This window comes from Lepus europaeus, chromosome 1 (assembly GCF_033115175.1).
Source record: "Lepus europaeus isolate LE1 chromosome 1, mLepTim1.pri, whole genome shotgun sequence".
Taxonomy (NCBI): domain Eukaryota; kingdom Metazoa; phylum Chordata; class Mammalia; order Lagomorpha; family Leporidae; genus Lepus; species Lepus europaeus.
Window position 1 is genome coordinate 163,030,428 of NC_084827.1, and position 11,343 is coordinate 163,041,770.

The 11,343-nt window shown below is 53.8% G+C and overlaps 1 protein-coding gene across 10 annotated transcripts in view; it reads left to right on the forward strand.

Moving 5' to 3' along the window:
• Positions 1-11,160, forward strand: part of PLCD4 (phospholipase C delta 4) — a 32,930-nt gene extending 21,770 nt beyond the window's left edge. For 2 of the 10 annotated variants that reach the window (XM_062191843.1, XM_062191884.1), the window contains exons 4-14: positions 47-191; positions 820-972; positions 5,728-5,898; positions 7,253-7,348; positions 7,473-7,629; positions 7,874-7,990; positions 8,862-9,034; positions 9,585-9,720; positions 10,042-10,191; positions 10,296-10,390; positions 10,610-11,160. In XM_062191843.1, coding sequence (XP_062047827.1) covers positions 47-191; positions 820-972; positions 5,728-5,898; positions 7,253-7,348; positions 7,473-7,629; positions 7,874-7,990; positions 8,862-9,034; positions 9,585-9,720; positions 10,042-10,191; positions 10,296-10,390; positions 10,610-10,981 — 1,765 coding nt within the window. In that variant the 3' untranslated portion in view covers positions 10,982-11,160. Of the gene's footprint in view, positions 1-46; positions 192-819; positions 973-5,727; positions 5,899-7,252; positions 7,349-7,472; positions 7,630-7,873; positions 7,991-8,861; positions 9,035-9,584; positions 9,721-10,041; positions 10,192-10,267; positions 10,391-10,538 lie in introns of all 10 variants that reach the window. The other 8 variants (XM_062191849.1, XM_062191876.1, XM_062191894.1 and 5 more) reach the window with 8 other exon arrangements.
• Positions 11,161-11,343: the final 183 nt, after the last annotated feature.

The window sequence follows — 11,343 nt, forward strand, 5'->3', positions numbered from 1 at the left end:
GATGAGCCCTTGACCTCTCCTGCCTCTGGGGCTGGGGTTCCTGCAGGGCCCTGAAGCGGGGCTGCCGCTGCGTGGAGGTGGATGTGTGGGACGGACCCAACGGGGAGCCCATCGTTTACCACGGACACACCCTGACCTCCCGCATCTTGTTCAAGGACGTCCTGGCCGCCGTAGCACAGTACGCCTTCCAGGTAGTAGCCCGGAGACACTGCTGACGCAAGAGGGACTGAGGCAAGAGTTGGCTGGCTCCGGGCCTGGGAGGCGCACGGGGGCGGCGGGGCGGTTACATCAAATAGCATGGAGTGTGCGGAAGAGGTGTAGCTGCAAAGCATCAGGCTGCCACCACGGGCTTCTTAGAAATAAGTGGCTGATGTGTTCCCAGGAACTAACAGTCACAGAGGTAGCCACTAGCAGGCAGTAACTGTTGCTCGTAATAATTTTCTCACCCACCTGGGACAGGGTGGGTAAGGGAACAGATGAAACCATGGTGAGTGCAGCTGAGGGGGCCCGTGGGAGTCTGGAGGTGAAATCCAGGGGCTGGCCCGGCTCTCCCACTCTGAGCCTTACACGGTCAGACGTGGCGTGTGAGTGAGTCTTCGGAGCCCAAGAGTGACCTATAGATGTGGATGGTGTCTCTGGGGGTGGGTCCCAGAACACAGAAGGGTCTCCCTGAGCCATGCGTAGCAGCAGGTGTTGGAGGCGTTTAACAATCAGGGTGCTCATTTGTGAGTACAGAGGCGGGCGTAGGAGCAGGTGTTGGAGGAGGTTCAACACACACTTGCGAACCCTGGACCCAGCAGCCCCTCCGCTCCCCGCCAGACGTCCGACTACCCTGTCATCTTGTCCCTGGAGAACCACTGCAGCTGGGAGCAGCAGCAGAGCATGGCGCGCCACCTGACCGAGATCCTGGGCGAGCAACTGCTCAGCACCGCCCTGGACACGCAGCTTCCCACTGAGCTGCCCTCGCCCGAGGTAAGGGCCCGCCCCGGCAGCCCAGGCTCTGCTGCGGCTCCCGTGCCACATTGTGCCACTTGGGCTCCTTCCACGTCCCCCATATTCCCATCTTTCTGTCCTCACATGGGACCCTCTTTTATGTCCTTGGAGACACCTTTTTTTTTTTTTTTAATAAGGAACGTTTTTTAAGTTTTTTATTTATTTATTTCCTTGAGAGGTAGAGTTATAGACAGTGAGAAGGAGAGACAGAGAGAAAGGTCTTTCCTCTGTTGGTTCACTCCCCAAAGGGCCGCAACGGCCAGAGCTGTGCCAATCTGAAGCCAGGAGCCAGGCGCTTCTTCTGGATCTCCCAGGTGGGTGCAGGGCCCAAGCACTTGGGCCATCTTCCACTGCCTTCCCGGGCCACAGCAGAGAGCTGGACTGGAAGAGGAGCAGCCAAGACTAGAACCAGCACCCATATGGGATGCTGGCGCAGCAGGCAGAGGATTAACCTACTGTGCCATGGTGCCAGCCCCACACCTGGGTTTTTTAAAAAAAGTTTAATTGAGCATTCAATTCAGTTTATAGGGACCAGTTCTGTGGCACAGCAGGTTAAATCTGCGGCCTGCAGCACTGGCATCCCATATAGGTGCTGGTTCGAGTCCCAGCTGCTTCACTTCTGATCCAGCTCCCTGCTGATGGTGGGGAAGCAGTGGAAGATGGCCCAAGTCCTTGGGCCCCTGCACCTGAATGGGAGACCTGGAGGAAGATCCTGGCTCCTGGCTTTAGATCAGCACAGCTCTGGCTGTTGCAGCCATCTGGGGAGTAAACCATCGATGGAAGACCTCTCTACCTCTGCCTCTCTGTAACTCTGCCTTTCAAATAAAAAAAAATCCATGTGATTTTCTTTAAAAATTTATTTATTTACTTGAGAATTACTTGAATTATTTACTTGAGAAGCAGAGTTACAGAGAGGGAAAGACAGAGAGAGGTCTTCCATCCACTGGTTTATACCCCAAATACCTGCAACAGGCCATGAGTTGGGCCAATCCAAAGCCAGGAGCCAGGAGCTCCCACGTGGATACAGGGGCCCAAGCACTTGGACCATCTTCTGCTGCTTTCCCAGTCATTAGCAGGGAGCTGGATCAGAAGTGGAGCAGCCAGCACATGAACCAGCACCCATATGGGATGCCTGTAGTGCAGGTGGAGGCTTGGCCTACTGTAACACAGCACCAGCTTTGTATCAGTGAACTTTTAAAATGCTTATATAAACATCTTCATAGTTTTCAAACTATGAATGGGGTCATCCCCTATACACTCTTTTTTATAAAAGTTATTCATCTGAGAGGAAGAGAGACAGCGAAACAGAAAGAGAGAAAAAAAGAAGAGAGCGCGGTCCCATCCACGGACTCACTCCCCAGAGGCTCACAATGGCCCAGCGTGGGTCAGCCTGAAAGCAGGAGCTGGAAACTCTACCCAGGTCTCCCAATTACTTGAGCCCTCACCACTGCCTTCCAGGGGCCCCACTGGTCGGAAGCTGGAATCAGGAGTTGGAGCCAGGTGTGGAGCCCAGGCACTCTAAAACAGGAAATGGGCAGCTTAACCAGCGTCTTCTATACCTTTTATGTTTCACATTAAACATATATCCTGGATGTCTTATGTATATTTTTCGTTTTTAATAACTCTATAGTGTTTCATTACGTGTTGTGGGCCACAATTTATGTGTTGTCCATGTGGTAGACACTTAGGTTGGTTGTGAGCTTTTACCTGTGTACACAACTTTGTTCCTTCACTATTTCTTTGAAATGGGTTCTGACCGTTTCAGTTGTTAATGGCCGAAATACCAAGTTAGCAAAACTGCATGCAGTCAACAGACGTGAGCCCCCACAACTCCAGTAGTGAGATGGCTCCTAGTAGCAAGCTGAAGAAAAAACTTTCTTTTTAAAAAAGATTTACTTATTTACTTGAAAGGCAGAGTTAGAGAGAGAGAGAGAGAGAGAGATTTTCTACCCATTGGTTCACTCTCCAAAAGACCTCAACTGGCCAGGGCTGTGCCAGGCTAAAGACAGGAGCCAGGAGCTTCATCTGGGTCTCGTGTGGGTTCAGCATCTTCCACTGCTTTCCCAGGTGCATACCACGGAGCTGGACAGGAAGTGGAGCAGCTGGGACTCAAAGTGGCACCCATAGGGCATGTTGGCACTGCAGGCAGCGAATAAACCCGCTGTGCCACAGTGCCAACCCCTAAAGTTTCAGTTTTTTAAGGAGAAAAGTCTGTGTTTTCATTTTCTGAATTATTTGATAATATTACTTATCCACTTTCATTAGGGCTTATTACTTTTATTGATATATGATCATCCTTTAAATGTTAAAGATATTGATGCTTTGGAAAAAGTTTTTTGCAGTCTATGTCTTTTTTTATTTTTCCGCATCTTTTGCCTTAGACAAGGGTTTTGTTATGGTTGTTGTTGGGTGCTGAGTGAGAGTTTTTACTACTAGATGAGACCCAGCACAGCGGTAACATTACTGCACGGGGTTCCAGATAGAAAATCTGTAGTGGGTATTGGAAGGCTCAGAGGCCCCACAAGGGAAGCACAGTGTCGGAGCGTTGCTGAGCGCCCAGCCGTTCCCACTCCTCACGGATGTTGTGGAGCTTTGGAGTCACTTCTGTGCCACAGTGCCAGCCCTGTCGATCTTTTGTCTTCCAAGTTTTCCTAGCTGCTAAGTTTCCATTTTTATTTATTTATTTGAAATGCAGAGAGAGAGAGAAAGACACAATAGAGGAAAATTTCCAATCTGCTGATTCACTTTCCAGATGTTCGCGGTAGCCAGGGCTGGGTCAAAGCCAGGAACTAAGAACTCCATCCGTGTCTCCCACATGGCTGGCAGGGACGCAAGCACTTGAGCCATCACCTGCTGCCTCCCAGGGTGCGCAGTAGCAGGAAGCCGGGATCAGGAGCAGAGCCAGGCCTCAGGCCAGGCGCTCCAAAGTCAGATACAAGCAACCCAAGCAGCACCAAACGCCCACCCCATGTTCCAAGTTTTTGTATCATGTTTCTTTTATTATCATTATTTTATTATTTATTTATTTGAAAGAGTTACACAGAGAGAGAATGAGAGAGAGAGAGAGAGAGAGAGAGAGAGAGAGAGAGAGAGGTCTTCCATCTGCTGGTTCACTCCCCAGTTGGCCACAATGGCTGGAGCTGCACTGATCCAAAGCCAGGAGCCAGGAGCTTCTTCCGTGTCTCCCACGCAGGTGCAGGGGCCCAAGCACTTGGGCCATCTTCTACTGCTTTCCCAGGCTATAGCAGAGAGCAGGATTGAAAGTGGAGCAGCTGGGACATGAACCGGCGCCCAAATGGGATGCCGGCACTGCAGGCGGCAGCTTTACCTACTACGCCACAGCACTGGCCCCATATCATATTTCTAAAGGCCTTTCCAACATGAGATTACTCAGGATGATTCTGTATTTTCTTAGTATACCCTTATGTTGTTTATATATGTGTTTTTTTAATATTTAAAACTTTTAAAATTTTGATATATTCAAGAAGCAGAGAGACAGAGACAGGGACACAGAGAGAAAGATCTCATATCTGCTTTCCCACTCCTCAAGCGCCTGCAATAGCTGGGGTTGGGCCAGGCCAAAGCCAGGTTTTCCGCATGGGTGGCAGGGACCCTGGTACCTGAGCCCCCATGCTGCCTCCCAGGACATGTGTTAGAGGGATGCTGAAATCAGAAGCACAACTGAGACATGAATCCAGGAACTCTGATACAGGACGTTGGCACCCCCAGATGGCGATTTAACCACTGCACCAAATGTTTGCCCCTACCTGTAAAAATTTGTTTTGTTTAAGATTTATTTATTTATTTGAAAGGCAGAGTTAGAGAAGGAGAGACAGGGAGAGACAGAGAGACAAAGAGAGATCTTCCATCTGCTAGTTCACTCCCCAAATGGCTACAACAGCTGGTGCTGGGCCAGGAACTTCCTCTAGATCTCCCATGTAGGTGCAGGGACCCACGTACTGGGAACAGCTTCCGCTGCTTTCCCAGGTGCGTTAGCAGGGAGCTGGATCAGAAGTGGAGCAGCCAGGACTCCAACCAGCACTCACATGGGCTGCTGGCATCGCAGGCAGCGGCTTAACCTGCTGCACCACACACACAATCTCCTAAAGAAGTTTTTGGTGTGTCAAATATGAGGTAGGGACCCACATTATTTGTTTTCTCTGTGGACAGAGATGTTATAGCTTTATTTAACAATAAGGGAATCCCACGGGGTATGATTTGCAGAATGAACCCCCAGATGGAAGATCTGTGTCTTTGACTTTGAAATAGTAAATAAATAGGAGCCAGGGTTGTGGCGTAGTGGGTAATGCCGCTGCCTGCAGTGCCAGAATCCCATATGGACACTGGTTCAAGTCCTGTCTGCTCCACTTCCAATCTAGCTCTCTGCTATGGCCTGGGAAAGCAGGAGAAGATGGCCCAAGTCCTAGGGCCCTGGCACCCATGTGGGAGACCCAGAAGAAGCTCTAGGCTCCTGGCTTTGGATCAGTGCAGCTCCAGCCGTTGCGGCCAACTGGGGAGTGAACCTGCAGATGGAAGACCTCTCTGTCTGTAACTCTACCTTTCTAATAAATGTATTAACATTTAAGCTAAATAAATAAACCAACAAACCCCTGATGTGTCTATCAGGCAGCAGATCTCTTCCCAGGGAAACACCTGATGCTCGCGTCCTCTGCCTTTGAGAACCCTGGGACCTGCAGGACCCCCCAAGAGGGCCCCTTTGCTTTTGTTCCCTAGGACCTTCGAGGGAAGATCCTGGTGAAGGGGAAGAAGTTGACACCGGAGGAGGAACTTGAGGACAAGGAAGAGGCAGAGAGTGTGCTGGAGACAGGGCAGGGGTTGGAGCTGGAGACCAACTACCTCTCTGAGACTGAGCTGCCCCCAAAGAAGAACAGGAAGGGGAAGAAGGTAGGTTGGGAGTGGGTGTGCTGAGTGGGAGCCGGCAGTGAGGTTAGATCCAGGCAGGTGGAGGGCCAGGGGCATAGTGACCCTTCCTTCCACTGACAGGTGGAAGCATGCATGCATGGAGTCACTGTATATTATATGAACTGGATTATATTGATGTATCGAGACGTAGCGCAGTGGCTTTCCAACTTTGGGGGCCATGAAAGCCTTCCCTATAGGTGCAATCTTTTTTTTTGACAGGCAGAGTGGACAGTGAGAGAGAGACAGAGAGAAAGGTCTTCCTTTGCCGTTGGTTCACCCTCCAATGGCCGCCGCGGCCGACGCACTGCGGCTGGTGCACCGCACTGATGTGATGGCAGGAGCCAGGTGCTTATCCTGGTCTCCCATGCGGGTGCAGGGCCCAAGCTCTTGGGCCATCCTCCACTGCACTCCCGGGCCACAGCAGAGAGCTGGCCTGGAAGAGGGGCAACCGGGACAGAATCTGGTGTCCCGACTGGGACTAGAACCCGCTGTGCTGGCACTGCAAGGCGGAGGATTAGCCTGTTGAGCCACGGCGCTGGCTAGGTGCAATCTTACATATTGGAAGCTCACTAAACAAAATAGGTAAATGCAGAACCATCTTCGTTGAAGCACCCATTTGGCTCTCTCCTGGGTCCCCTGGGTGATTCCTGAGCTATCTTGGTACTCCTCGGTCTCCAGTTTGTGAAATGGATGGGTGTGTGTGTGCGCAGCTTTATTGTATTAAGTAAGGGATAGGTGAATGACTGCTGTGACTGCCACTACCATGGGTTTAATTAGAGAAAATTTCTTGGAAAAGTGGGCATTTGAGGAAGAGACCAGAGATAGCCTAGGAGGAAGAGGATGGGGAGGAGCTTTGGGGTGGGCAGGCTGTGCAGGTGGTGGGGGCTGGCCTCCCCGTGGGGAGGGGGGTAGAGGGAGGACAGGCGGCAGTGGTGGGAGCCGGCAGCGCTCCCCCTGGTGCACCTGCTTGGCTCACGCAGCTGACTGCTGGCTTAGCTCACTCTGTGGTGTCTTTCCTGCTGCAGTGTCAGGGATGGGAACTGAGAATTCAGGAGACAAATCCAGATGCCCTCTGGGACTCTCATGTTCACCTGGGTGTGACCTCCTCACTATTCTGCATAGCTTGATTTATCTGTCTCAATTGGTTTTGACTGGATTATCATTTGGTTGTTCTAAAAGAAGAGAGGTAGGAAGGCCGATGCCTCTCTGTTGAAAAAGAGGAACAACTTTGAAACCTGCTGCCCAGGAAGTGACGTAGTGCACTCGCCTGAGCCCAGAGGTGCAGATGGAGCCCAGCACTAGACACTGAGGCCTTTATTCCCACTCCCGCCCCCAGGCTGCGCTGTGCCCGTCGTTTTGTCCTGCTGTCTGTTGTCAGAGTGAGGCCCAGGCTGCTGTTTGCGATCCTGGGGCCCCTCCCGTGTCCGAGCAGGTGAGGCGGGAGGGAGAATGCAGCGGGGCCAGTGGGCACAGGCTTAGCGGGGCTGGCCATTAGCTTTGTCCCTTTCAGACTGCCAAGGCTTCACGTCCATCCACCTTTGCACTGTCTCCTCCAGAAATCCAAGCCCATCCTGTGTCCAGACCTGTCGGTCCTGGTTGTCTACTTGCAGTCCGTCTCCTTCCACAGCTTCACGCACTCCAAGGAGAACTACCACTTCTATGAGATGTCGTCCTTCTCGGAAAGCAAGGCCAGGAACCTCATCAAGGATGCCGGTCAGGATCAAAAGGGAGGGCCGAGGAGGGACGCAGGGTGGCTGGGCTCAGGCCTTCTGGGTAGGCAGGCCAGTCCCAAGAAAGAAGGCAAGGGAGCTAGGGAGAGATAGAGCTGAGAAAGCCCTCAGGTGGGCAAGGCAGGGGAGGTAGGAAGAGTGGGCTCAGGCTGGAAGGCTGCGCAGAGGGGCCCACTGGGGGGGGCTCCACCCCCACACCCATCCCCCTCCCACTCACCCTTTTATAGGCAATGAGTTTGTGCAGCACAATGCCTGGCAGTTAAGCCGTGTGTACCCCAGTGGCCTGAGGACGGACTCATCCAACTACAACCCTCAGGAACTCTGGAACGCCGGCTGCCAGATGGGTGAGGGGCAGCAGGTGCGGGCGGGCAGGAGCACCTGGTAGGAAATCGGGGAGCTGGGCTGAGAAAGACATCGTCTACAGGGGCAGTGCCAGCAGGCACTCTCTTATTCCTAACACTGTCTTTCATTGTGTGTGTGTGTGTGTGTTTAAGATTTTTTTTTTTTTTTTTTTTTGACAGGCAGAGTGGATAGTGAGAGAGAGAGACAGAGAGAAAGGTCTTCCTTTTTGCCGTTGGTTCACCCTCCAATGGCCGCTGCGGCCGGCGCATCTCGCTGATCCGAAGCCAGGAGCCAGGTGCTTCTCCTGGTCTCCCATGGGGTGCAGGGCCCAAAGACCTGGGCCATCCTCCACTGCCTTCCCGGGCCACAGCAAAGAGCTGGCCTGGAAGAGGGGCAACCGGGATAGAATCCAGCGCCCCAACTGGGACTAGAACCCGGTGTGCCGGCGCCGCAAGGCGGAGGATTAGCCTGTTAAGCCACGGCGCCGGCCTAAGATTTTATTTATTTATTTGAATGCCAAAGCAAGAGAGTGAGAATGAGAAAGAGGGAGAATCTTCCAAGTCTCCCCAAATGGCCACAACAGCCAGGGCTGGGCCACACTGAAGCCAGAAGTGAGGACCTCCATTGAGGTCTCATGTGGGTGCAGGAGCCCAAGGACTTGGGCCGCCTCCTCTGCCTCTCCAGGCGCATTAGTAGGAAGCTAGATCAGAAGCAGAGCTGCCGGGACCTGAGCCAGCACCCCAGTGTGGCATGCCTGCTGCAGTGGTGGTCCGACCTGCTGCACCGCAACACCAGCCCCTAACGCCTGTCTCCTTAACTCAGTGCGGCTGAAGGCCTCCAAGACGAATCTCTCTTTTCTCCTGGGCCCCTCAGTGGCTATGAACATGCAGACTGCAGGGCTGGAAATGGACATCTGTGATGGGCTCTTCCACCAGAACGGCAGCTGCGGCTATGTGCTGAAGCCCGAATTCCTGCGTGATACCCAGAGTTCCTTCCACCCAGAGAGGCCCATCAGCCCGTCCAAGGCCCAGACCCTTTTAGTCCAGGTATGGTGGAAAGAGGACCCACTGGGAAGAGCCTGGGATAGCGAGGAGAGAAGCAGGGGTGGGAGGGAGTGGGGAGAGGCGGCAGGGCCTGACGAGGGTGTCCTGAATTCAAGAACCCCGAGAGGCAGCGATGGTTAACCGCACAGTCTTGGGAGCCAACTGCCTGGCTTCAAGCCCACTTCTGAGCTGTGTGACGCTAGGGAAGTTCTTAACCGCTGGGTTCCTCAGTAGGCTCACGTGCGACATGGGGGAGGACACCACTGGCGCCCCTCCAGGTGCAGGTAAATGCTTCCAACTCCTGGTACGTAGTCAGCGCCGGAGTCCGGCTGCCCTCCTTAGCGTGCCTACTTCCAAACAGCATTGCATTTCCACTTGGATGCATTTTCAGTTGCAGACTGAATTACCAGAAAGAAATGCAGGACCCAACGGAGGATTAGTTTTGCAAACCAAAAATCTATGCAATGTGCTGCAACTTCCAGGTGGTTAGAGGCTGAGGTCGGGGGGGCTGGGCTGTGCAGGAACTTGTGAGGGTCCAGCTCCTTGGTTGCAGGTGATCAGTGGTCAGCAACTCCCTAAAGTGAATGAGACCAAAGAGAAATCCATCGTGGATCCACTGGTCAAAGTGGAGATCTTTGGCATCCGTGCAGATACAACCCGGCAAGAGACCAGCTACGTGGAGAACAATGGTGAGAGCCTGGCATGCTAAGGAGGTGGTGAGAACGTGGCCTCTGTTTTCCTTCTGACTTCTCTCCATTAAGCGCGGTCCCTGTCACTGCCCCCATTCCCCACCCCCACCCTCACCTTTGGTAGGCAGTGGGGAACCAGACAAAGCATCCGGGCTTCCCACTCAGTGACTCGGAGCACAGCGTGCTCTAAGCCTCAGCTGCTTGACCCATAAAATCCTAATTGCTACCGAGATTAACTGAAAATACAGGGGCAGCAGCCCACAAGGGCCTGAAGACAGTCAGTCACGTCTGGTCACACACTGCCTCCCACCCCCACGGCAGGTTTCAACCCTTACTGGGGGCAGACGCTGTGCTTCCGGGTCCTGGTGCCTGAACTCGCCATGGTGCGTTTTGTGGTCAAGGATTACAACTGGAAGTCCCGACACGACTTCATTGGTCAGTACACCGTGCCCTGGACCTGCATGCAGCAAGGTGAGGCAGCCCTGCAGCCCCGGCCAGGACCCCCCTCTGCCTGCCTTCCTAAAGCCGCCCTCCTGGCCCTCCCCAGGCTACCGCCACATACACCTGCTCTCCAGGGACGGCACCAGCCTCCACCCAGCGTCCATCTTCGTGTACACCTGCATCCTGGAAGACGTGGAATCCTGAGCGGGACACGTCATGGCCAGAGTGGGTACGCACCCTTTAGACGGTGACAGAACGCTGCACGGATGCTCCAGAGAGCAAATGGGGGGGGGGGGGGGGGCGCACACCCAGCTTTGATGGTGCACTCCCAGGACACGATATCTCACCTTCTTGCCTCTCTATCTCCTTGCTTTAAGCCTTTGGCATCTTTCCTGCCCTTTCCCTTTGTATGCCCCCTCCTGGAGTCCCCTCCTTCCTCTTGCTGTAGGCGCAGTCCCAGACCCGGGTCTGTAACGAATCTCCGGTGCCAAGGCAGACTGCAAGGAGAAAGCCAGGCAGGGGCCTGCGGCAGAGACCTAAAGACGCACTACCCCCTCCAGCCACTTGCTCACAGCTCAGCGTCAAAGGCAAGACAGATCAAGGCTCCAGTCTCCCCGAGCAGCCTGGAGGGGACTTCACCCCAGGGCTGTACCGTGACTCTCAGGAGTCTCCTCTGGACTGCTCCCCCTTAGCTCCACTGGTGTTAATAAGAGCTTCTCTCTCCAGTTGGGCTCTGCGTGCAGTCTGTCTTCCTTGGGTAAGACGGGCTGGGAGATCCTCTATAATTTTCCCGGTGTGTCCCCGTTTAGAAGGTCAATGACACAGTGAGGTACTACAGAATTACACCTTGAGGCACGCACACAATTCCGAACTGGGCATTTCCTGCCATGATCGTCTGCTGCACCCAGCACCCTGGGGCTTCCACTGTGAACCCGCCATGGACAATGCCGAGTTACAGCAGCCCCCAGGAGGCTCTGTGGCTGCCGATCCTCCCTCTACAGCAGACAAAGGGGCCTGCAAGCAGGGGAGGAGGCAAGAGCAGGGCCGGGCTCAAGGATGGGGAGCAGCAGACCTGGGCGTTTGAGGACCCGTCACTGAGGGAAGATGGACGGGGACAAAGGAGAGCAGGGGTCTGAGCCGGGGGCACCGACCAACATGGCAGCCTGGGAAGGCTGAGACAGG